The 25,189-nt window shown below is 37.6% G+C and overlaps 1 protein-coding gene and 1 non-coding gene across 2 annotated transcripts; both read right to left on the reverse strand.

The window, feature by feature from the left end:
• Window positions 1-2,064: 2,064 nt before the first annotated feature.
• LOC112727297 (uncharacterized) lies at window positions 2,065-10,239 on the reverse strand. Its single transcript, XM_072209163.1, has 5 exons — window positions 9,869-10,239; window positions 8,354-8,421; window positions 7,522-8,262; window positions 6,622-7,269; window positions 2,065-2,312 (listed from the first exon to the last, which is right to left on the reverse strand). The coding sequence occupies exons 3-4, from the start codon at window positions 7,988-7,990 to the stop codon at window positions 6,662-6,664; spliced, it is 1,077 nt and encodes a 358-aa protein (XP_072065264.1). The 5' UTR covers window positions 7,991-8,262; window positions 8,354-8,421; window positions 9,869-10,239; the 3' UTR covers window positions 2,065-2,312; window positions 6,622-6,661.
• Window positions 10,240-23,733: 13,494 nt separating this feature from the next.
• LOC112730885 (small nucleolar RNA R71) lies at window positions 23,734-23,837 on the reverse strand. The gene has a single exon (XR_003166688.1). It is a non-coding gene; the product is annotated as a small nucleolar RNA R71 (small nucleolar RNA).
• Window positions 23,838-25,189: the final 1,352 nt, after the last annotated feature.

The following is a 25,189-nucleotide window of genomic DNA, read 5'->3' on the forward strand; positions in this document are numbered from 1 at the left end:
TGATGGAGTGGAAAAATTGTGGAAATGAGATAATTGAAATTATGGCTACTAGTATGATAACTAAGTTTAAAAAGTATTGGGGTGTGATTAATACAGTTATGGCTATTGGGACTCTTTTGGATCCTAGGTACAAGATGTATTTATTGAATTTCTTTTTTTGTAAAATATATGGTGAAACGGAGGCATGTATTGTAATGGGTCAAGTGAAAAGGGTAGTGCAAGATTTAGTTTTAGAATATGCAACAAAGGGAAGAGAGAGAGACCAAGCTGCTCAATTAGATATGCCACCACCACCATCAATTCCTTCAAGTTCAAAGGGGAGGAAGTTCAGTCATGAGGATTGGCAAGCTGATTTTGCTGCACATGTAAGTGAGGAATCCGCATTTATTGATACAAAGAGCGAGTTGGATTATTATCTTGAAGAGATACCGGTACCACAAACTGAACATGATTTTGATATCTTAAATTGGTGGAAGTCAAATGGAGCGAAGTTTCCTACTTTGCAAGCTATTGCTAGAGATTTTTTGGCAATTCCTATCTCTACCATTGCCTCTGAATCTTCATTTAGTACGGGTGGTCGATTTGTTATGCCACATCGTAGTAGATTGCGTCCGAACACATTAGAGGCTCTAATGTGTAATCAAGATTGGCTTTGGAATGAACTTGGCACTACAACTAACATAGGATTTGAGTGCTACACAATTAATAACATTGAAAGAGATGTTGACGTAAGTAAACTATTAAATTACATATAACACACTATGTTTTTATATTATTGACTTATTGAGTTATTATATGATTTTAACTTTAAATTGTTTTCTTGTCAATGTAGGATTCAAGTAAGTCGGAATCTACCATCACTACCATTATGGGATGAAAGGAAGATTGAGATGGTGGAATTATGTTTTTATGATTTCATGAACTTTATTTTGTTGTTTATGAATATGGTTGGTTGTTTATGTAATATTTGATTGTTTATGGATATGTTTGGATGATTATGTTTGTTGTTATTGCTATTTAAGTTTTTAAAGATTATGGATATTATGTTTGTAATGATAATTGAAGATTATCTTTGATTTTCTCTAATTTTTTTCATTTTTCTCAATTTTTACTAATTTTTACAAATATCCGCGGATATCCGCGGAGACCCAGATTTCCGGCGGATACGGGGTCCCCGTTACCCGTCATGGAGATGGGGCGGGGACGGGGACAGATATTGGGGGCGCCATGCCCCCATGGGACCCGTTGCCATCCCTAACTGTGATAGTTGGTGATATGGTGATAACCATTACTTACCCGGTTACGGAAACAAGGAATATTGTTCAATTAATATAGTTCCTTATGTGTCAATGATACTATCTAAAGACTTTATAATATGCTTATTAGGATTTCACTATACACTTCAGCTCGATTGGTGGGGTATTAAATGACACACATCAATGCAACTTTTATCTTTGTTATTTGATTACTTAATAGCACATTTATCATTTACCGAGTTAGATTCAGATCTAAATATATAACTGAATGTCACATAGTTATAGTTGTCTGTGTGATTACAATGAAATTATTTGTATTAATTATTTAATTTTTTTATGCATAACAATAACATAGTGTTACTAGTTTTATTTAAATACACATACATAATAGCCTTTTCACATATAAGTGGAATCTACTGATATAAACTAAAAAAAAAACGATTATTTAGGCTATTGAAAGTAGGGAATAGAACAGTATTTTACCCTATACTATCGATTTTTATGCATAAAAAAATTTTCAAAGTAAAAATAACAACTATTAGTATCAATGAGTATGTCCCAACTAATTTTTATATTTGATCATTTAACCCACGCGTACTGCGGGTCTTACCCTAGGTAATTAAGGTGAAACACCTATGGTTTGCAACGATGTAAATAATGTGAAAGAGTGGAAGTTCATAATTTCAAACTAACCATTTTAAGCAGCATGATCTTGCCAGCTATTTACAAAAATGCCCCTTATTATTCTTTGTTTCATGATTATTCAGCATCATTTGATTAATCAATCAAATACCTTTAGATTTCAGCATTATACTCAAAAGTGTAGCTCTATGTTAATATGATAACCAGAAATCCATAATCTTCTGTCAACTATAAGTTCGGCTTAAAGTCGGTCAAACTTAATACTAGAGTGTCAAGATTCAAGAATCCACACAAAAAGTAAAATAACGAGAAAGAAAGGTTGCTGCTTATAGCCAGAGAAATACAATTCACTACCTTACCTTCCTTTAAAGTCATTTTTTTCACCACTTTCCAGTCTTTTTCCACCAAGTGAATCTGAACAAATTTTATTCAACAAGATAATTAGTTCCAAATTTCAGGAAAACACTATTTCTAAGTGAGTGAAATTGGCACAAGAATCATCAAGGACACTTATTTTAATTCTATATCACCAACTTTATGCGCACATAAAAACAGATGCAACAGTCAGTACGGGTGAAGAAGATATAACAATTAGTAGAGAGGAATTTGAAGATATTAGAACCAACATGATGTTTTGATACGTGCTTCAAATGTTCGTGATATGAAGAGATCAAGTGTTATTTAAAAGTTATTTTATATTTTTAGAATGTTCAATTTAGTTTGATTTATTTTGATTTTGTTTATTTATTTAGTTACTAAATTGAGCTTTATGTTATGGGTTTAGAATTTTCTTTATTTTAACCAAATAATAGGTTATAAATACCTCATAAAGTATTATAGTCATCATTTATTGATTAGAGGTGTGAAAACCTCTCTTTTTATTTTTGTGATAAAACTATGATGTGAACAAGTGAGATTGAATGAGTCTCTCTGTTGTTGCATCGGAAAATTGGATAAAAAGTTGAAGAGTCCCTTCGATTCAATTCCCAGACTATGGTGTGGACAAGTTAAGTTGAGGAGCCCCTTTCTTGTTGCGTCAAGAAATTGAGTAGAAAGTAGAGTGATTCTTTTTTTATTGAATTTCAATTTATCTCTTTTGTTTCTATTTCAATTTCAATGTATCTTTTTATTCAGTTTAAATTCTTATCTTTTTGTTTATTCTCTTCTTTCTTATCATTTGGTATTAGATTTCAGGTGTTAGATTAATCCTCATTAATCTATATTTGTTCTCCTTGTATAAAAAAGAAAACAAAAAAAAGGTTCATTGTCTCTCATGTGCTTCTTTATGTTCTTGTTATCTTTGTCTTCCTTGTGTTTTATTATTATTTTTGTTGTTCTGGTTAATTTCATTATTTAAAAAAAAAGAGCATACAATGCAAAGAGAAAAAAAAAACAAACAAAAAGAAAGGAAAAAAATTTATCTTTCTTGTATTTGTTCTTTTTATGCACTATTTTTTCAACTACAAAATTCGAGAACGAATCCTTTTGAAGAGGAAAAAAATATTGTTAGGTATCTAAGGAAAGTGGGAAACCGCACCTTAAAAGCTAGGTGTTAAGGGGGAAGAACCACTTTCCTTATATACAACATCAAGTATCCCATACTACTCGATGTGAGACTTTGAGCACCCATAATACCCAAGTCCCTAACAATACACCGGCCTTGGAGAGCCGACGTCCACGGCAGCTTTACTCTATCGACACTGACCCAACGGTAGCCACTTTGCTACGGTCTATCAGTATTCGGTGTTCACCTTAATCCAGCCTATAGGTAGCCCTTTCCATGGCGCCGACAACCACGCTCTGATACCATTGTTAGGTATCTAAGGAAAGTGGGAAACCACACCTTAAAAGCTAGCTGTTAAGGGGAAAACCACTCTCGGAATGCTGTCTTGGGAATGTCCTCTTCCCGCATGCGAATCTGGTGGTATCCCGATTTAAGGTCGAGCTTCGAAAACACCCTTGCTTCTCCCACCTCATCCAACAGCTCTTCTATGATCAGAATGGGAAACTTGTCAGCCACCGTGATCCAGTTCAAGGCCCTGTAGTCTACGCAAAACCGCCAACCTCCATCCTTCTTCTTGACTAAAATGACTGGACTCGAGAACGGGCTGGTGCTGGGCCTAATTATTCCCGAGCTCAACATCTCCTCTACTATTTTCTCAATCTCGGTCTTCTGGTAATGGGGATAACGGTATGATCTAATGTGAGGAATTGATGATCCCTCCTTCAAGATTATAGCATGATCTTGTTCTCTCTTGGGAGGTAGTCCCTCCGGTGTGCTAAATAAGTCCCCAAAAGATTGCAGAAATTGCTCAACATCTCCAGAAAAGGGTTCTGCAGGTTGGGTTTCAGTGGCTGCCAAGACAGGGGTGATGACAAAACCTTCTTGATTCTTTAGCGCTTGCAAGGTAGTCTTCCAAGAGGCCTTACTTCTGCTTAGTGAAGGATCTCCCTGCAAATGGAATTCCTTATCTCCTTGCTTCCAGCTCAACGTTAATTCACTATAATCCCCCACAAATTTTCCCAAGCTGGCCAACCATCCTGCTCCCAAAACGACCTCTGAATAGCCCAGTTTCATCACAAAAAAACTTTGAATAATTAGAATTCCTTGAATAGTCACCTGCAGTTCCTCACAGCCCTCATGTCCCCTTTCTATGGCACCATTCCCTACCTCTACTCGAAATTCCCGTACTCTTTTCACTGGCAGGGACAGCAGCCTAACCACCTCGGTGGCTATGAAGTTTGCCGACGCTCCAGGGTCTATGAGCACCATCACTTCCTGACCGAAAATCGCCCCTCACCTTGAAAGTTGGGTGTTGTCAATCCCCAAAAACTGTAGGAAGACAACTGCAGTTCAACTCCTTTGGGTTCCTCCACTGGGAATTCCGACCTCCCATCCTCCTGCTCGGCTTCGTGATCTTCTTCGTCTTCTTCAATCAACAAAATCTTGTAGTGTTTCATAGGACAGACATGGGTCTGTCCCCACTTCTCTCCACAGCGGAAACATAAGCCTTTCCGTTGTCGCTCTGCCCACTCCTCGTCGGAGAGTCGCTGCGTTCCACTGCCTTTGGTCCTAGAGGATGACGCCGCGCCGCCTCCCCCAACCGAGCTCGAGTTAGTGCTAGCTCGTGTGATCGAGTCCAGTTAGGATTTTTTTGAAATCCCATGCTGATAGATCCGGGTCCCCCCGACCCGCCTCCTTTGGATCCTCCTCCTCCTTTTCTGTCCGTCGGGTTCACTCCGGAATCCTGCCAGGCATGGTTTCACCACTCAATTGCCATGGCTCTATCCATCAACGCCGGCAGATTATCAAGCTTGCCACGAGAGTCTCCCTTCTAAGGCCATTCACAAAAATACACGAGAGTCTCCGCCCCGAGGTTTCGTTGTGTCCTGGCTACTGCTTCAAAATCTCTCCGGTACTGTGCGATGTCTCCGACTTGGCGCACCTCTAACAGCGGAGCCATTGGGTTAAGAGCTGCTTCGGGTTGGAACCTCTTTAGGAGGTCTTGCTTGAATCTCATCCAGGTATGAAAATGAGTGTGCTGTTCCCACCATTCGAACCAGGTGAGGGCCTCCCCTTCCAAAGCCATTGTTGCAAAATCCAGCCTCTGCGCCGGAACTACTCCGATTACCCTGAAGTAGCGTTCCATTCTCACCAACCAGCCATTCGAATCCTCCCCCGAGAATACCGGTAAGTCAAGCTTTCAAATTGGTTCGAATCTCCTCTGCCCTTCGTCTCCTGCACCGTTCCCTTCTACCCTCTCGTCATCTTGCTCGTTTCTTCCACCGTCATTTCCTCCTCCGGTGTCGTTTGCACCAGCGCCTCCACCTTGGTGCTATTGAGGTAGCAACTCCCTCATTTGTCTCGACATATTTGCTAAGAATGCCTCTAAGGATCGTTGTTGAGCTTCCTGTAACTCCTCAATCCGTTTCTCCACCGCCTCCAACCTTGACTCCATGGCAGTTCGCGTGGACACCATGCACAGAACACCCAGAACCGGTGCTCTGATACCAGTTGTTAAAACTGGTACCAACAAAATGCTCCCACAGCACTCGGTAAAACAAAAAAAAACAAACTGAACAGGTTACCTTTTAGGCAAAATACTCTCAGCTGGAATTTATTGAATGGAAATGCAGAAATTACAATAGAATTGAAAAATGATAGCAGAGGAATTTCGAGAGTCCTCTTCTCTCCTAGCCTAGGCCTTTCCAAATATTTTCCTCCTCAATACCTATTTGGTTCCTTCTTTTATTGCCTCACCCTCTCTCTAATCGAAATCTTCACAATCATGCAGTTCTCTGATTCTCCTCTGATTGATTCAATCAGTTATTGCCTCCTAGAATCATGCACTCCCTGATTCTCCTCTAACTGATTCAATCAGTTATTGCTTCCTAAAATAAATCAGTTATTTAAATCAATTATTCCTCCCTTTCCTTTATTATTTTGTCTAGAATAATGATAAGATAAAGGGATTATTATCTTCCCTTTTTTAGCTGCCTGCACTGCTGACTCAGCATTCTCCTCAGGGTATGTAACAGATACGTACTTTAAATATTCGTGATATAAAAAGATCAAGTATTATTTTTTAGAAATTATTTTATATTTTTAGAATGTTCAATTTAGTTTGATTTATTTTGATTTTATTTATTTAGTTATTAAATTAGACTTTATGTTATGAGCTTAGGATTTTTTTATTTTAACCTAGTAAGAAATTATAAATACCTCAAAATATTGTAGTCTCGTTGTTCCTACATCTGAATCCTTATCTTTTTCTTGTCTTTCTTTTCTTCTTCTCTGATTTTTCTACTACACTGAGTCCAAGCACAACAACTTTTGAAACAGCAACTTTTGAAGTCACATTTAATTCACTGACATTTGCATCTGTATTATTCTGTTCAGATGGTGTGCACTCTTCTTTTGTAGTTGTTCTTTCGTCCAAATCCATATCTTTTCTCTTCCTTCTCTTCTTTTTCTCAGATTTTACAGGTTCACCCATCTCATTCATATAAAGAGCTTTCGGAGTCACATTTGATTCCTTGATATTTGCTTCAGTGTTATTATTCTGTTCAGATGGTGTGCATTCTTCCAACTGCATTGGCTTAGGATCATCTTGTAATACTTCTCTTCTTCCTTCAGCTCTATCAATCAGACCAACCTCACTTTCATTGCACTGGTCAAGAACAATATTCAAATTATCTTCATTCAACTGCTTGGGTTCCTTTGGCTCCTTTACACCCGAAGGTTGTAATTTTGTTTCAACATCAGAACGGTTGTGTTTTTCTGACTTCTTTACTTTAGATGGAATGCCTTCTAAGGATGCATCAGTTCCAATCTCCATTTTTTCAGGCGTAGGTTTGCTCATGCTGTTATCTAGAAAGGATAAAAAAACAATAAAGGATCAGTAGATTTAACATTTATTTATTTGTTTATTTCAATTATTAGTTTTTTTCTTTTTTTTTTTTATTCACCAAAAAAAAAAAAGAAAAAAGATAAATTCAATAAGATGAGAAGGATAATACAAATTGGGGATAAGGGTTCCTCTATACAGAATCAAAACAAAACAAAATTTCCTTGAGTAGTATAATATGTCTACTTTCAACCGTTCCTTGAGTAGTATATTACCTTTAGAGACTATACCATCTTCATAAATTTCCACTTCAACACCCCCTCCAATGTTGGAAGGATATGCTTCTGCATCTTTCTTGAATGAAGTCAAACGTGTCTCATGAGAATTTGACGATCTCTTCTTCCCTTTCTTCTCTATAATGTCAGCATCATGAATCAAATATCTCTTACTTTTCTTCTTCTTATTTGTAGCACGTAAAGGTTCAGTAGCCTCTTTCATTGACTCAGTACCAATGCCAATTGTCGCGTTATTATCATTGAATTCATTGTGCTGATGCTCCTTTAGAACTTCACTTTCAATGATTACTTCTTTAGTTGCATTTAATGAAGGGTCTGCCATAACGTCAATCTCCCTTTGAACAGTATCATTACCTGGCCTAAAAACAGAAGCATCATATTCCACAGTATCATCTTCTTTCCTTGTACTCATCTGTTTTTCCTTTGCACTAGACACAGATTTTGACATTTCATCTTCGCAAACGACGTTATCATCCTTAACAGCTTTATCGAATGCATTCACAAAATCATGTTCTTCTTTCTCATCATTGATCAAACCAGTCAAGGCATTATCTGAATTGCCAAGAAGTACCAGCTGGTTAGGAAAATCAGAAGATCATTTTGACCACAATTGCTCAATGGAGAAACATCCACACTAAGAAACCAGCTCTTGAAACCATAGAAGGCACTTTTTACAAACATGGAATCAGATAGGTGATAAAAGTACCCTTTGCGCTTTACCTGCAAATTAGCAAAATAATGTTATAATGAATAGGAATACGACCATGGCTTGGATAGCAAAAGAGAGTCAACAAGATCTACTACAATATACCTTCATTGCATGAATATGTATCTGCCCAAGTTTGGGAAAGCATGATTGGTGTCCTGACGAAATTCGCTCTGCATATAAAATTCATACATATGCCATGTACACAGAATGTTAGAACTCTGAAATAATTATGTGCATATTTAAGCAATGATTAGAAAAGAATATTAGAGAAGACAATAGTGAGTTATAAATGCTAAGAGATTTTAAACATAACAATGATTATGAAGCATATACTAGAGAAGCCTGCCTTTATGCACTTGAGGTTTCAAAAACAATCTTAAAAGAAAAAGTCACACAGACAATATCAAATCCACTGCAAAGGGGATAGAAACTAAGGGTTGCTTAGACACTAACTACTTGAACAATACAATACTTGAGCTGTCTGCCTCAACGCAATCTTAGTCAAAGTTTGACATCTATTTTACAAGTAGAATTAACACTCTTGTCATGTACGAATACAAAGAGATCACCAAAGGAGGAACTAGTGGCTTTCTTCTTGAAGAGGTTCAGCACCTTGACACGCCCTTCCAAGGTGGTTGTTGAAGTAAAATTTATAACACCTTTAACAAAATCAGCCACTAAATCCAGAACTTTCATTATGTCATCTGCATAGAAATTCAAAGTAGTGCTGATGTTCAGAGATATTTGAGCTGGAAGTGTGTCCTCATGACAAGACCATCAATGGGGCAGTAGCCAAAAGCTTCCCACGAATATTAAGATACGCCGTGCTGTTGTGGTAACTAAAGCTTCTATGGTTGGGGTTCTCAACCGTGAGCAATATGCCCAAGGACACATTTATTGCCCCAATCGGGAAAATAACCAAACTCGCCTCTTTAACCTTAACCAACTGCAAGGTAACGGTAGGGTCCTTCTGCTTGAAGACAGTGAAGATCAAGATCACCAGGATCACCACCAACAAAATCACAATATCAGCAGTGCACCGCAGCATATCTTAATCCTTTTTGGAACACCTCATGCAGCACGCCATGGCAACTCTCAAAATTGGGCGATACAGAATTTCGCAAAACTATTCAATGTGCATAATCCAAGGAACAATAAAACCAAAACATGCATTGTACTTATAGAAACAGTTCTACTCTAAATATACATAATTAGGGCTGCAAGCATTTTCCGATAAAAAAAAAAACTACTAAACCGGTCTTAAACCATTCTCTCTTTTTTTTTTTGTGTGTGTTTGAAGACTAAAACAATGAACGAGACACGGTTGATTGTTCTTGTTTTTGCAGTTCCAAACTTCTAGACACACTTATTTTAGTTCGTTTCCTACACACAAAAACAAAAAGACAAAGCAAGCATCTTTGGGGACACACAACCTAGAAAACGAAGCTTGCTATTTTCTCAAACATTGAGGGTGCTAATGCAGAACGTCGTAACAACTGCACAAAGTCATAAACATTCAGAACACTGTACTGGAGAGGGAAAACAAAGTCTGCATTTGAAAAATAAAAAAATCTCTAAAGAATGAAGAAAGAGAAAGTAAAAGTGTGAAAGGAAGACCTTTGAGGTCGGAGACGGTATCGTGATCGGAGACGAGGACGGCCAAGTGAGTGTCGAGGTTGGTGTCGATGAAGACGACGTCTTTGTTTTCACAGAGGGGTTTAGGGTTGGACTCCGAGTCACGAATCGGAGGGTCCATTATTGAGTCGCTCGGCGGAGCTGGTTGAGTGGTGAAGGGGAAGCAATGGAAGAGAGCGCGCGCAGAATCCCTGATATGCTGGCATGTGAGGTAAGAATGCCACGTGTCTTTGTATTTTCCTTACTGTTTCTCACAAGTATTTATGTCGGGGATGTTTCAGATTGGCTCAAGTCGAGAAAACGTAAGAACCGGAATCATAATTACCAAAACAGTCCTTGAGATTTTTAAAACTAGTCACTTTAGGGATTTTTTATTTTATATAAATTAAATAAATATTTTATTTAGTGAATCAAATAATTATTAAAATTATTACGAAATTACGTTATCTTATCTCGTTTATATTGTGTAAACTAAATATATGTATTTGCAATTTATTTATCTCAAATTTTATTATTTATATATATAAAAAATTTCTAAATTTTTAAATTAATATTTTTTATGTATTAACTAACTTAAAATAAAGAAACTCATTAAAGTTGGCAATACATATCCTATCCACGGATATCCAATTCGCTGTAGGGAGGGTAAAGATCGGTCTGAATATGTAATGATTTGTAATAAGTGAGCAATCACTAAACTAGTTAGTTAATTTAGTAATTTAAATCATTTATTAATATGTATGAAATTAGGAATGATTGAATTTTATATTTATTTTAAAAAAAATTGATATTTCTACAGGTAAGATAAGGTAGGGTAGGGTTTAAAACTTTAGAGTACGGGCAGAATTAGGGTTGAGAGATTCTCAACCCGCGGGTAGGATATAGTAGAATTTTAATAAAATTTTTAACCCACAGATAGGGTTAGGGTACCCTACCCTACTCATTGCCAGTCCTAAAACTCATATTTAATTTTTGACCATGCAAAATATTAATTTAATCTAATTTATTTTAATTTATAAATATTATATTCAATTATCATTCTTTAATAATGAAGAAAAAAATCATCCAGTCTTGTTTGAAGAAATACAAAAATTTTCGTTTAATATAAAATTTTTCACATAAACAATTAACAATATTTGTGTAAATTTTTATGAATGCAACATTTTAGAACTTGTATATAATGCGAATCAAATTATTTATAAAGTCAAATTTGTAAGTCATGGTCAACCACAAAGTCAATGTGGATCATTTACAAAATTTTAATGTACAAACTCTAATACTTTGCAGGATTTAAGGGCACGTGTTAAGATTATAAAATTAAAAATTTTTTATTAAAAATACAAAAAATTAAATTTTAATGCATTTATTTTATAGTAAGAAAAAATATCTTAACAAATCCAAATATTATGTTCATATTTTTTAAAAACTTTTGAAACTCAATAGTTATAATATTACACAAAATACTATAGTAGTCGAAGTTATTTGGGCTACCACAGTTAACAATTATGTCAAGAAAAAATAGATTTTTTTATCATAGAAATATTTTTCTAAATTTATTTGGTATCAATATCTTAGAAATTTAGATATATAAATAATGACCTTCATAATGCAATGACCTCTTAGATTTAGTTATTATTAGTATTTTTGTCCGTGAAAAATCACGAGTATATTTAGACCAAAATTAACTATGATAAAAAATAATAAAAATACCTAAAATGTTTAATTGCAATGTAGAATCAAAAACAATAAATGAGAAAAACAACAAATAGTAGTAATAAAAAAAATAGCATATCATTTTAGGTTTGAAAAAATTTCTTTGAATACAATATTTGTTGTGTGTAACTCCTACATAATTAACAAATAATTAGTCAATAAATTAAATATTAATAAAAAAATTAGAAAATAAAATTTTATAGTTTAATGAAAAAGAATTAATTAAAATACGAATTTTGACACTAATTTTAAAAATTTTGGTCCAAGATTGGATCGAGTGGGCCGAACCAGTCAACAGGACCCACAACGGACCCAAAGGCCCAACTAGTTCACTTAACTGAATGAGCTCAGGTCATTCCTTCCTCCTTCCTTGCTGTTTCACATTGGAACACATAAGGGAAGAGAAGAAAAGTTCCCAAACCCTTGTTTTTCCATTCAAATCCACATATCTTTCAACTCCGAGTTCCGATTGTCACACCGTTTACGGCCATGCGACTGCTGTAACGAGCTCTACAAAGTCCGGTACTCAATTTGGTAAGAAAGTCACAATTTCATTTTCAATCTTCTCCTCCTCAATTTCAAAAATTCAATATTGTGAGGTGTTGAGATATTTGATTTTTGATGTTATAGGATACGATTAGCTTGAGGAATTAGTGGATTTTTATTAGCTTGAGGTACAGTTAAAGTAAGGACCCTCAAACCCTAGTAAATCCCTTCTTTATATGTGTTTGGGTATTGAAATTTGGTATATAAATGTGTATCTTTAATTTGAAACAAATTTCATTCCAATCCAAAATTCGAGGCTCCAGTTATGGATCGCCAAAGTTCGTTAAAATCAAGTTTTTCATCTAAAATACTAACCTCTATTTTTACCACATTTTCTAACTCAAACATGCACTCCAAGTTTCAAACAACATCAAAGCATACCAAACTACATATTATTATTTTACATTCACATCATACAATCCCATACACAATTTTGCTAATTCCAACCCGAACCATTCACATTCAACACCACATTTATACTCAATCATCAATATATCATTGCTATTCAAAATAATCATTATTTCATCAACCATCCACCACATCCATTTAACAACAACATATGTAATACCCACATCAAACAACACATAATTCAATAATCAAAACTACCACATGTACACCAACATATGATTCATCTTATCATTTGGTCGTCTAGCCTAAGTTTTCACAAGATATTATATATTACATACGAGAAACCAAAACAATACATTGGCCGATTTCTTCCCTAAGCCAAAAACACCCAAATTGATAAGGTCACAAGCCTTCAACACCAAAACCTCAGCACCCAAGGCTCAATTAAGCTTCCAATCTCTTCAAATGAGTTCCAATTTCACATATACACTACCTTAATTTGCAGGGTTTATATCCTGCCAACCTAATTAAGAATTTTTCTCTCAAAATTCAGATTTAGTTTCCTAAAAATAGGTGTGGGTAGTCTTTCCATATTTCTGACTCAAGTTCTTAGCTGTACTCCTCAATTCCAGCTCAACTCCAAGCAACATTAACTAATGACACTTCTTTTCCACGTAGTTGCTTAATACTGGTATCGTCAATTCTAACTGGAGTTATTTGAAATGTCAAATCCTCTTTTCAATTGAACTGCCTCAGGTTCTAAGACATAGCTTACCTCAGAAGTATATTACCGATGCCGTGAAATGTGTGGTATGTCGTGCAGGCTCAAAGGATACGGCGGTAAAACTATTTAATATGCCACTCGTCCCCTAATCCGTCTTAATACTTCAAACGGCCTAATACACTTCGGTTTCAACCCTTTAGTTTTGATTGCTCGTCGATTCTAGTCTATTGAACTAACCGTCCAGAATGCGTAACTTCCTTCTTCAAACTATCTACTCTTCTGTTGGCCTTGCGTAGTTAGAATCTTAACTCGGATTTACTTAATCTCTTTTCCGTCGTCTCGGCTACCAAATTCGAGATAAGATGCTTGATTTTCCGAGTCCAAACCATCACAGAAGCAATTAACGCATTGTGCAACCTTACTATCTTTACGATGTATAGTCTCACTAATTTTTTGATGAATAGTTCGCTCCGATAGGCGAAAAGTAAGTGGACTTGGTTACTCAATTCATGATTTCCTAACGGCATTAAATCCTCCAAACAGTACTCAGAGTCTCCCTGCTGAGGGCATTCATCACCACATCACATTGTTGCATCCGCTCACATCCTAAGTGCTTCGATAATGAATTGCAGTAATTCCGAACAATTTATTTGGCTCTGGTATCACAAATGGTGGCACTGAGGTTAATCTTTCTTTTAAGGTTTGAAAGCTTACATCGAATTCAGGTGTCTGATGAGCGGATATTTTATACGCTTTTGGGGTTAATTTCATGTAGTTTTTAGCATGTTTCAGTTAAGTTTTTAGTATATTTTTATTAGTTTCTAGAAAAAATTCAAATTTTTGGACTTTACTATGAGATTGTGTGATTTTTTATAATTTCAGGTATTTTCTGGCAGAAATTAAGGGAGCTGAGCAAAAATCTAATTCAGGCTGAAAAAGGACTGCTGATGATGCTGTTGGATTCTGACCTCTCAGCACTCGGAATGGATTTTCTGGAGCTACAAGAGTCCAATTGGCGTGCTTCCAATTGCGTTGGAAAGTAGACATCCAGGGCTTTCCAGCAATATATAATAGTTCATACTTTGCTCAAGGATAGACGACATAAACTGGCGTTCAACGCCAGTTCCATGTTGCAGTCTGGCGTCTAGCGCCAGAAACAAGTTACAAGTTGGAGTTCAACGCCAGAAAAAGGTTACAACTTGGCAGTGAACGCCCAAAACAGCCCAGGCACGTGAGAAGCTTAACTCTCAGCCCCAGCACACACCAAGTGGGCCCCAGAAGTGGATTTCTGCACCAATTATCTTAGTTTATTCATTTTCTGTAAACCTAGGTTACTAGTTTAGTATTTAAACAACTTTTAGAGATTTATTTTGTACCTCATGACATTTTTAGATCTGAACTTTGTACTCTTTGACGGCATGAGTCTCTAAACTCCATTGTTGGGGGTGAGGAGCTCTGCTGTGTTTCGATGAATTAATGCAATTATTTCTGTTTTCCATTCAAACATGCGTGTTCCTATCTAAGATATTCATTCACTCTTAATTATAGAGAAGGTGATGATCCGTGACACTCATCACCTTCCTCAATCCATGAACATGTGTCTGACAACCACCTCCGTTCTACATCAGATTGAATGAGTATCTCTTAGATTCCTTAATCAGAATCTTTGTGGTATAAGCTAGATTGATGGCGGCAATCATGAGAATCCGGAAAGTCTAAACCTTGTCTGTGGTATTCCGAGTAGGATTCTGGGATTGGATGGCTGTGGCGAGCTTCAAACTCGCGAGTGTTGGGCGTAGTGACAGACGCAAAAGGATCAATGGATCTTATTCCAGCATGAGTGGGAACCGACAGATGATTAGCCGTGTAGTGACAGCACACGTCGACCCTTTTCACTGAGAGGACGGATGGTAGCCATTGACAACGGTGATCCACCAACACACAGCTTGCCATAGAAGGAACTTTGCACTTTTGCATGCATGACGGAAGAGGAATACAAGAGAAAAGCTGAAATTCAGAAGACAAAGCATCTCCAAAACCCCAACATATTCTCTATTACTGCATAACAAGTAACCTTTAATTCATGCTCTCTTGTTCATTTGCAAGTCAACTGATAACCACAAATTAATATCCTGACTAAGAGTTACAAGATAACCATAGATTGCTTCAAGCCAACAATCTCCGTGGATTCGACCCTTACTCACGTAAGGTATTACTTGGATGACCCAGTGCACTTGCTGGTTAGTGGTACGAGTTGTGAAAAGTGTGATTCACAATTCGTGCACCAAGTTTTTGGCGCCGTTGCCGGGGATTATTCGAGTTTGGACAACTAACGGTTTATTTTGTTGCTTAGATTAGGAAAAATTTTTCTTTTAAAATCCTTATTTTCTCTTTTTAAATTTTTCAAAAATTTTATAAACTGATAATTGAGTTTTTCTGTTTGAGTTTAGTTCCATATTTTAAGTTTGGTGTCAATTGCATGTTTTTATATTCTTTTAAAATTTTCGAAATTTGTGTTCTTTGTTCTTTCCTCATCTTTAAGTTGTTCTTGTTTATTTTTCTTGTTTGATCTTTAGTTTTTCTTGTTCTGTTTCTTTTCTTGTTTTTCTTGTGCCTTTTCAAAACAGTAGTTTTCGAAAAAAAATTATTCTTAGTTATTAAAAATACTTCTTCAAAACAAGTGTTACATTTACTGCCCAATTGGCTAGAGCGTTGGTCTATGTTCTTGGTAATTGCGTATCTTCTTTTTAAGTTCCTTTTTCAAAAATAATTTTTCTATTAAATCTTGTGCCAGACTTTAAGTTTGGTGTTTTCTTGTTGATTTTTCTTTGGTTTTCGAAAATTTTATTTTGGTTTACTAAAAATTTTAAGTTTGGTGTTCCACCTTCATGTTCTTGTTGTTCTTGTGATTCTTCAAAGTGTTCTTGAGTCTTCCTTGTGTTTTGATCTTAAAATTTTTAAGTTTGGTGTTCCTTGGTATTTTCCCTCCAAAATTTTCAAAAACAAGTAGCATTAGATCCAAAAATTTTAAGTTGTGTGTCTTTTATGTGTTTTTCTCTTTCATCATAAAATTCAAAAATAAAAAAAATATCTTTTCTTCATTCCACTCATAATTTTCGAAAAATCAGCATTAAATTAGTCATCAAATTTAAAAATCATATCTTTTTCAAATCATATCTTTTCCAATCAAATCCTTTCAATCATATTTTTTTCAAAACTTCCTAACCATTTTTCTTCTTTCTTTTTCTTCATTTTTTCGAAAATCTTCACCCATTTTTATTTATTTTATTTTAATTTATTTTATTTTTGAAATAAATAAATAAATAAAAATAATTTTTTTCTCTATTCTACATCATCTCCCTTTCTCTATCATGGATCTAAGTGGAAATGAACAGTCCTGAAGGACTCTGGGGTCATATGCTAATCCCACTACTACTTCATATGGGAGTAGTATCAGTATACCCTCCATTGAAGTCAGTAGCTTTGAGTTGAATCCTCAGCTCATTATCATGGTGCAGCAAAGTTGCCAGTCTTCTGGTCTTCCACAGGAAGAACCTACAGAGTTTCTGGCACAGTTTTTATAAATTGCTGACACAGTTCATGATAAGGAAGTGGATCAGGATGTCTACAGACTATTACTGTTTCTATTTGCTGTAAAAGACCAAGCTAAGATGTGGTTAAATAACCAACCTAAGGCTAGCATAAGGACATGGAAACAACTGTCAAAAAAATTCTTGAATCAATATTTCCCTCCAAAAAGGATGACACAGCTATGGCTGGACATCCAAGGCTTTAAACAAGGAGATAATGAATCTCTTTATGATGCATGGGAGAGATACAGAGAGATGCTAAGAAAGTGTCCCTCTGAAATGTTTTCAGAGTGGGTTCAGTTAGACATCTTCTATTATGGGCTTACAGGAAGGGCTCAGATTTCTCTAGATTACTCAGCTAGTGGATCTATCCACATGAGAAAGACAATTGAAGAAGCTCAAGAGCTCATTGATACAGTTGCCAGAAATCAGCATCTGTACCTAAGCAGTGAACCTTCCATGAAAGAAGAGGCTAAAACAGTAACTGCTGAACTCAGTCCTACAGAACAAGCTACTGAATTTAATCAGCAATTGGATTTTCTAACAAAACAGTTAGCCGAATTCAAGGAGAGACTACAAGAGACAAGAATGGCTAATATAAATATGGAAGTACAATTAAAGCAAACAAAGCAGCAGCTGTCAAAATAAATAACAGAAGAGTGTCAAGCAGTTCAATTGAGAAGTGGGAAAACATTAGATGCCCCTCCTCAAGGTAGCAGAAAGTCAAGAAAAGAGCAAACTACCCAAAATCCATCTGAGGACAGTAAGAGCCCGGAGAGGAATAATTCTGGCAATCAAACGCCAGAAATTGGGTGGAAAGCTGGCGTTGAACGCCCAAACCATGCTCAGTCCTGGCGTTCAACGCCAGAAACAAGCAAGGAATTGGCGTTGAACGCCCAAAAGAAGCACAGTTTTGGCGTTCAGACGCCAGGAACAGGTGAGGAGCTGGCGTCCAACGTCACTCCAGCTTCTAACCCTGGCATTCAAATGCCAGTGAGGGATCAGACATACACAAGTACTGATAACAACCCCTCTAAAAAGGCTTCTCCAGCCACCTCTGTAGGAAATAAACCTGCAGCAACTAAGGTTGAAGAATATAAAGCCAAGATACCTTATCCTCAAAAACTCCGCCAAGAGGAGCAGGATAAGCAATTTGCTCGCTTTGCAGATTATCTCAGGACTCTTGAAATAAAGATTCCGTTTGCAGAGGCACTTGAGCAAATACCTTCTTATGCCAAGTTCATGAAAGAGATCTTGAGTCATAAGAAGGATTGGAGAGAAACTGAAAGAGTTCTCCTCACTGAAGAATGCAGTGCAGTCATTTTGAAAAGCTTTCCAGAAAAGCTTAAAGATCCCGAAAGCTTTCTGATACCATGCATATTAGAGGGTAATTGCACCAAGACAGCCTTATGTGATCTTGGGGTAAGCATCAACCTAATACCTGCATCCACTATCAGAAAGCTTGGTTTAACTGAAGAAGTTAAACCAACCCGGATATGTCTCCAACTTGCTGATGGCTCCATTAAATACCCATCAGGCGTGATTGAGGACATGATTATCAGGGTTGGGCCATTCGCCTTTCCCACTGACTTTGTAGTGCTGGAAATGGAAGAGCACAAGAGTGCTACTCTCATCCTAGGAAGACCTTTCCTAGCAACTGGACGAACTCTCATTGATGTCCAAAAGGGGGAAGTCACCCTGAGAGTCAATGAGGATGAGTTTAAGTTGAATGCTGTCAATGCCATGCAGCATCCAGACACACCAAAAGACTGCATGAAAGTTGATCTTATTGACTCTTTGGTAGAGGAGATCAACATGGCTGAGAGTCTCGAATCAGAGTTGGAAGATATCTTTAAAGATGTTCAGCCTGGTCTTGAGGATTCAGAGGAATTGAAAGAGCCTTTGAAATTTCTTCAGGAAGAGGAAAAACCTCCTAAGCCCGAGCTCAAACCATTACCACCATCCCTGAAATATGCATTTCTGGGAGAAGGTGACACTTTTCCAGTGATCATAAGCTCTGCTTTAAATCCACAGGAAGAGGAAGCACTAATTCAAGTGCTACGGACACACAAGACAGCTCTTGGGTGGTCTATAGGTGACCTTAAGGGCATAAGCCCAACTAGATGCATGCACAAGATCTTATTGGAGGACAATGCTAAGCCAGTGGTTCAACCACAGAGGCAGCTAAATCCAGCCATGAAGGAAGTGGTGCAGAAAGAGGTCACCAAATTACTGGAGGCTGGGATTATTTATCCTATTTCTGATAGCCCCTGGGTGAGCCCTGTCCAAGTTATCCCAAAAAAGGGAGGCATGACAGTGGTTCATAATGAAAAAATGAACTGGTTCCTACAAGAACAGTTACAGGGTGGCGCATGTGTATTGACTACAAAAGGCTCAATACAGCCACCAGAAAGGATCATTTTCCTTTACCATTCATAGACCAGATGCTAGAAAGACTAGTAGGTCATGATTATTACTGTTTTTTGGATGGCTATTCAGGCTACAACCAAATTGCAGTAGATCCCCAGGATCAAGAGAAGACAGCATTCACATGTCTATCTGGAGTGTTTGCTTATAGAAGGATGCCATTTGGGCTGCGTAATGCACCTGCAACCTTTCAGAGATACATGCTCTCTATTTTCTCTGATATGGTGGAAAAATTTCTGGAAGTCTTCATGGATGACTTCTCAGTATATGGAGACTCATTCAGCTCCTGTCTTGATCACCTGACACTGGTTTTGAAAAGATGCCAAGAGACCAACTTGGTTTTAAACTGGGAAAATGTCACTTTTTGGTGACTGAAGGGATTGTCCTTGGACATAAAATTTCAAACAAGGGAATAGAGGTGGATCAAGCTAAAATAGAAGTAATTAAAAAATTACCACCACCTGCCAATGATAAGGCAATCAGAAGCTTTCTGGGGCATGCAAGATTCTATAGGAGGTTTATAAAGGATTTTTTAAAAATTGCAAAACCTCTAAGCAACCTGCTAGCTGCTGACATGCCATTTGTGTTTGACACAGAGTGCCTGCAGGCGTTTGAAACTCTGAAAGCTAAGCTGGTCACAGCACCAGTTATCTCTGCACCAGACTGGACTTTACCATTCGAATTAATGTGTGATGCCAGTGATCACGCCATTGGTGCAATACTGGGACAGAGGCATGACAAGCTTCTGCATGTCATTTATTATGCTAGCCGTGTTTTAAATGATGCCTAGAAAAATTACACAACCACAGAAAAGGAATTACTTGCAGTGGTCTATGCCATTGACAAGTTTAGATCATACTTAGTAGGATCAAAAGTGATTATGTACACTGACCATGCTGCTCTTAAATATCTACTCACAAAGCAGGATTCAAAACCCAGGCTCATAAGATGGGTGTTGCTTCTGCAAGAGTTTGATATAGAAATAAGAGACAGAAAAGGAACAGAGAACCAAGTGGCTGATCATCTGTCCCGGATAGAGCCAGTAGAACGGACGTCCTTCCCCTCTCTTGAAATCTCTGAGACCTTTCCGGATGAGCATTTGTTTGCCATTCAGGAAACACCATGGTTTGCAGACATTGCAAACTATAAAGCTGCAAGGTTCATACCCAAGGAGTATAGCAGGCAACAAAAGAAAAAATTAATTACCAATGTAAAGTACTACTTGTGGGATGATGCCAAGGCATCTTAGGCTAGTTTCACTAGCATTTTTCTGTTAGTTTTAGTTGTTTTATGCATTTTCTTGAGCTTAAAGTAACCAAAAATGGTTAAATGAAGAACAAAGCAATGAACCATCCAAACAGTATGATTTTAATGCAAATTCCATGAGTTTTAGTTATATTACTTGAATGCTATGAATGGAAGATTTCTCATGAAAATTTTGCAAGACTTTGATGCAATTGTTTGGATGATTTCAGGGAAGAAGAGGCTAAGCAAGGAAGCAACAAAATCAATAAAGGAAGCTTGAATATCACATGTGGAGTTTAAGTTCCAGTTTAAGCCTAAACTGGAGCTTAAACGCCAGAATCAGGAAGGCTAAGAAATGCTGGAATTGAAGTTTAACCTCCAGTTTAACCTTAAACTGGAGGTTAAACGCCAGAATGAAAGTCTCACCAAAGAAGCATTCCACGTTTAACCTCCAGTTTAACCTTAAACTGGAGGTTAAACGCCAGAATGAGAATGCCACTCAGGAAGGAGTTCCACGTTTAACCTCCAGTTTAACCTTAAACTGGAGGTTAAACGCCAGAATGGGAAAAGCACCAGGGAGCCATTTCCACGTTTAAGCTCCAGTTTGACCTCAAACTGGAGCTTAAACGTGTTCGACCAAGTTTTCTCCTCCAGGGTTGCTCTCTCCATTTCCACGTTTAAGCTCCAGTTTGACCTCAAACTGGAGCTTAAACGTGTTCGACACCTCCAAGGCTACCCTTCTAAGCTTCCACGTTTAACCTCCAGTTTAACCTTAAACTGGAGGTTAAACGTGTTCGACCTCCAGGATGCCTCCTTCCATTTCCACGTTTAACCTCCAGTTTAACCTTAAATTGGAGGTTAAACGTGTTCGACCTCCAGGGCTGCCTTTCCTATATCCACGTTTAAGCTTCAGTTTAACCTTAAACTGAAGCTTAAACGTGTTCGACTACATGACTCTCCAGGGCTGCCTTCTTCCATTTCCACGTTTAAGCTTCAGTTTAACCTTAAACTGAAGCTTAAACGTGCTTCTACAAAAGGCCTCACTGGAAGTGTCTGGCGTTTAAGCTGCAGTTTAAGCTTAAACTGCAACTTAAACGCCACTCTTGGAAAAGGTTTCTGGACCAAAAATATTGTGGTTTAAGTTAGTATTTGAGCACAAACATTAACTTAAACTTATTCTGGTATGAAACCCAATTGAATATCATGGATTATGGGATTGGGCCTGAAGGATTGATGAGTCTGAAATTTCAATTTATTGAGTCATGTGCCATTATTTGATTATCACTAAGTTGGCTCAATGAATGTTACAGAATTTGGATCAGCAGCCTCATCAAGATTATGGATCATGAACCCAAGGCAAAAGGAAAGCAGGGAGAGGCCTCAAAGCCCAAGAAACACAACAGAAGCTCAATATAGAAAGTGTATAAATAGGATAGAATTTAAGTTAGAAGAGACTTTTCACCTTTTCATTTTTTAGCTAGTTTTCATATCTTTGTAATTGAATTCAGAGCTATGACTCACTAAACCCCCTTTCATTGGGTTAGGGAGCTCTATTGTAATTCAATGAATCAATAATAGTTTATCTTCTTCTTCAATCTTTTCTCTTGAATTTTGTTAGAAAGCTTCTCGATCTAATTCCATTGGGTAGTTGTCTTGGGAAAGAAACTACCCATAATTGGAATCCTTCGGAACCTTGGGAAAGGAATGGAGGATTCATGCTAGAGAAGCTTTCTCACAGTGAATTGGATTGGGGTTTGGATGGATATTGTGACATGTAATCCTACCAAATTGTGGTTCATGAAACTGTGTGGTATAATCAGTGATCGAGCATCATCTCTTCTTATGAACATTTAAACCAAGGGATTGGGAATTTGTTCATTTTTAGAGAGAATTGGTGAACCAAGGGATTGGGATCCAATCATATAAGATTGCCAAGCAAAATTCAATGAACGCATTGCTTGAGGAAGAGATAAACATGTTTTGATTCGGAGATCTCAATATCTCCTATAACCCAATGAATCCCCCAATTCTGATTTCCATCTTCTCTTTACATTCTGCAACTCAATTCATGCAATCACCCCCATTCCCTTTTAATTTCAGCAATTTAGTTTCTGCTCTTTAATTCATGCAATTTAAGATTCCGCCATTTCAATTTCTTGTCATTTACTTTTCCCGCCAATTTTACATTCCGCAATTCTCATCTCAATCTTGATTCCGCTCAACTAGAACACACTTCTAATCCGAATTGCTCACTCAACCAATCCTTGTGGGATTCGACCTCACTCTATTGTGAGTTTTTACTTGACGATAACCGGTGCACTTGCCGGAAGGAATTTTGCCGATCGTGCAATTTCCTAAATCGTAGCATAACTAGTTTATGCGCATCAAGTTTATGGCGCCGTTGCCGGGGATTGGTTTTCGATTGACAATTCTCCAATTGGAAGTTAACTAGATTGAGCATTTTTTTTGTTTTGATTAATTCAGTACAAGTTACTTGTTGAATTTTAATTTCTGCACTCTGTTACATGCTTTCTTTCTTTATGCCTTTAAATTCAAGCAACTAACTCACTGACTCACTAACTGTTTGAATTAATTCCTCAATTGCTCTAACCATACTCTTCCATTAACCAAGAGTATTTCACTTGTTGTTGCCTGTGCTGTGTTCTTGTATGACAGGTAGGAGAGGAGAGACATCAACTCCGCCATATACCGAACCAAAGAGGACCCTTCATAGACTTAGAAGGGAAGCAAGAGGGAAGAGAGTACTGGGAGAAGAAGAATCTGAAGGAGAATCTGAGGACAATTTTGAGGAAGCTCTAGATCTCAACATGGATAGAGAAGTTCACAACCATGAGAGAGCTGATGGAAACAATGCCATTCCTGAGAGGAGGGTTCTTAGTTCATACATAAACCCAACCTCTGGGAATTGTGGTAGCAGCATTCAGAAACCACCCATTCAGGCCAACAATTTTGAACTCAAACCACAGCTAATATCACTTGTGGAGAATCATTGTTCATTTGGTGGGAGTGCTAATGAAGATCCCAACCAACATCTCACAAAATTCCTGAGAATTTGTGACACTGTGAAGTCCAATGGAGTCCAGGAAGATGCCTATAAACTGCTTTTGTTCCCATTTTCACTTAGGGACAAAGCAGCTAAGTGGCTGGAATCATTCCCAAGGGGGAGTCTAACAACATGGGATGAGGTGGAAAGCAAGTTTCTGGCACGTTTCTACCCCCCACAAAAGGTCAATAGGCTTCGATCTGAGGTTCAGACTTTTAGACAACAAGATGGTGAAACTCTCTACGAGGCATGGGAGAGATTCAAGGATTTGACAAGGAAATGCCCACCGGACATGTTCCATGACTGTGTGCAATTGCATATTTTCTATGATGGACTCTCTTATGAATCAAGGAAGGCTGTAGACCATTCATCAGGAGGTTCATTAAACAGGAAAAAGACTGTGGAAGAAGCCATTGAAGTGATTGAGACAGTGGCTGAGAATGAGTACTACTATGCATCAGAGAGGCACAACACTAAGGGAGTCATGGAGCTAAACCAGGTTGATACAATTCTAGCCCAAAACAAAGTGTTTGCCAAGCAACTAGCAGAGCTTACCAGGCAATTAGAAACAAAGCAAGTGGCTGCAATACACACACAAGATCAAGAGGAAGTAAGCATTGAAGGAGGTGATTGGGAAGAGGCCAACTATGTGGGAAACCAACAAAGGCAATCATATGATCCACATTCCAACACTTACAACCCAGGATGGAAAAATCACCCAAACTTTGGGTGGGGGAACCAACAAACCCAACCACAAAACCACAAACCTTACAACCACAACCAACATAACAATTCCACATACCAAAACTCCAACCAAAGATCATACCAAGCCACACAAAACACTTACTCCCAACCACCATATCATGGCCAAAATAATCAACCTACCCAACCTAATCCGAACCAACAATTTCAAGATCAATTAAACCGGATAGAAGGAATGATGGCAACCATGAGTCAAGACATAACCGAATTGAAAAGCTTCAGGGATTTTGTGAGAGCTACCTTAAGAAACCATGGTGAAAAACTCAAGAGGATGGAGTCTCAAGTAGGAGAGCTATCTCAACAGGCCCCCAAATCAACTGCAGTGTTCCCTAGTGACACAGAAAAGAATCCTAAAGGGGAACAAAAGAGAGTGAGATGGGAAGAATGCAAGGCCATCACCATATTGAAGGAAGTTTCAGAAGAAGAAGGAATCAGGCCCTCAGAGCAGGAGCCAGAAATCTTGAAGGAAGGTGTGGAAGAAGTTAAGCAGGAAAGTGGAATTGAGCAAGCCAAGGAACTGCAAAAAGGCATGCTGGAAATATACCAACCAAAAGCACCATTTCCTCAGAGGTTAGGAGGAGGTGAAAAAGGGAAAACCTATTCAAGGTTTTTAGAGACATTTAAGTCTCTCCATATCAATATTCCCTTTCTTGAGATTCTCCAGCAGATGCCTACACATATCAAGTATTTAAAGGAATTGCTGAGCAAGAAAAGAGTTTTAAAGGGAGGACAAACTGTAACAATGAACAAAGAATGCAGTGCTCTCATCAAGAAGGACACAGTCTCTAAGAAAACAGACCCAGGAAGTTTTCGTATTCCTTGCATCATAGGAGAAACAAAAATTGACAGAGGATTCTGTGATCTAGGAGCTAGCATAAATGTGA

Source organism: Arachis hypogaea, chromosome 12 (assembly GCF_003086295.3).
Source record: "Arachis hypogaea cultivar Tifrunner chromosome 12, arahy.Tifrunner.gnm2.J5K5, whole genome shotgun sequence".
NCBI lineage: Eukaryota > Viridiplantae > Streptophyta > Magnoliopsida > Fabales > Fabaceae > Arachis > Arachis hypogaea.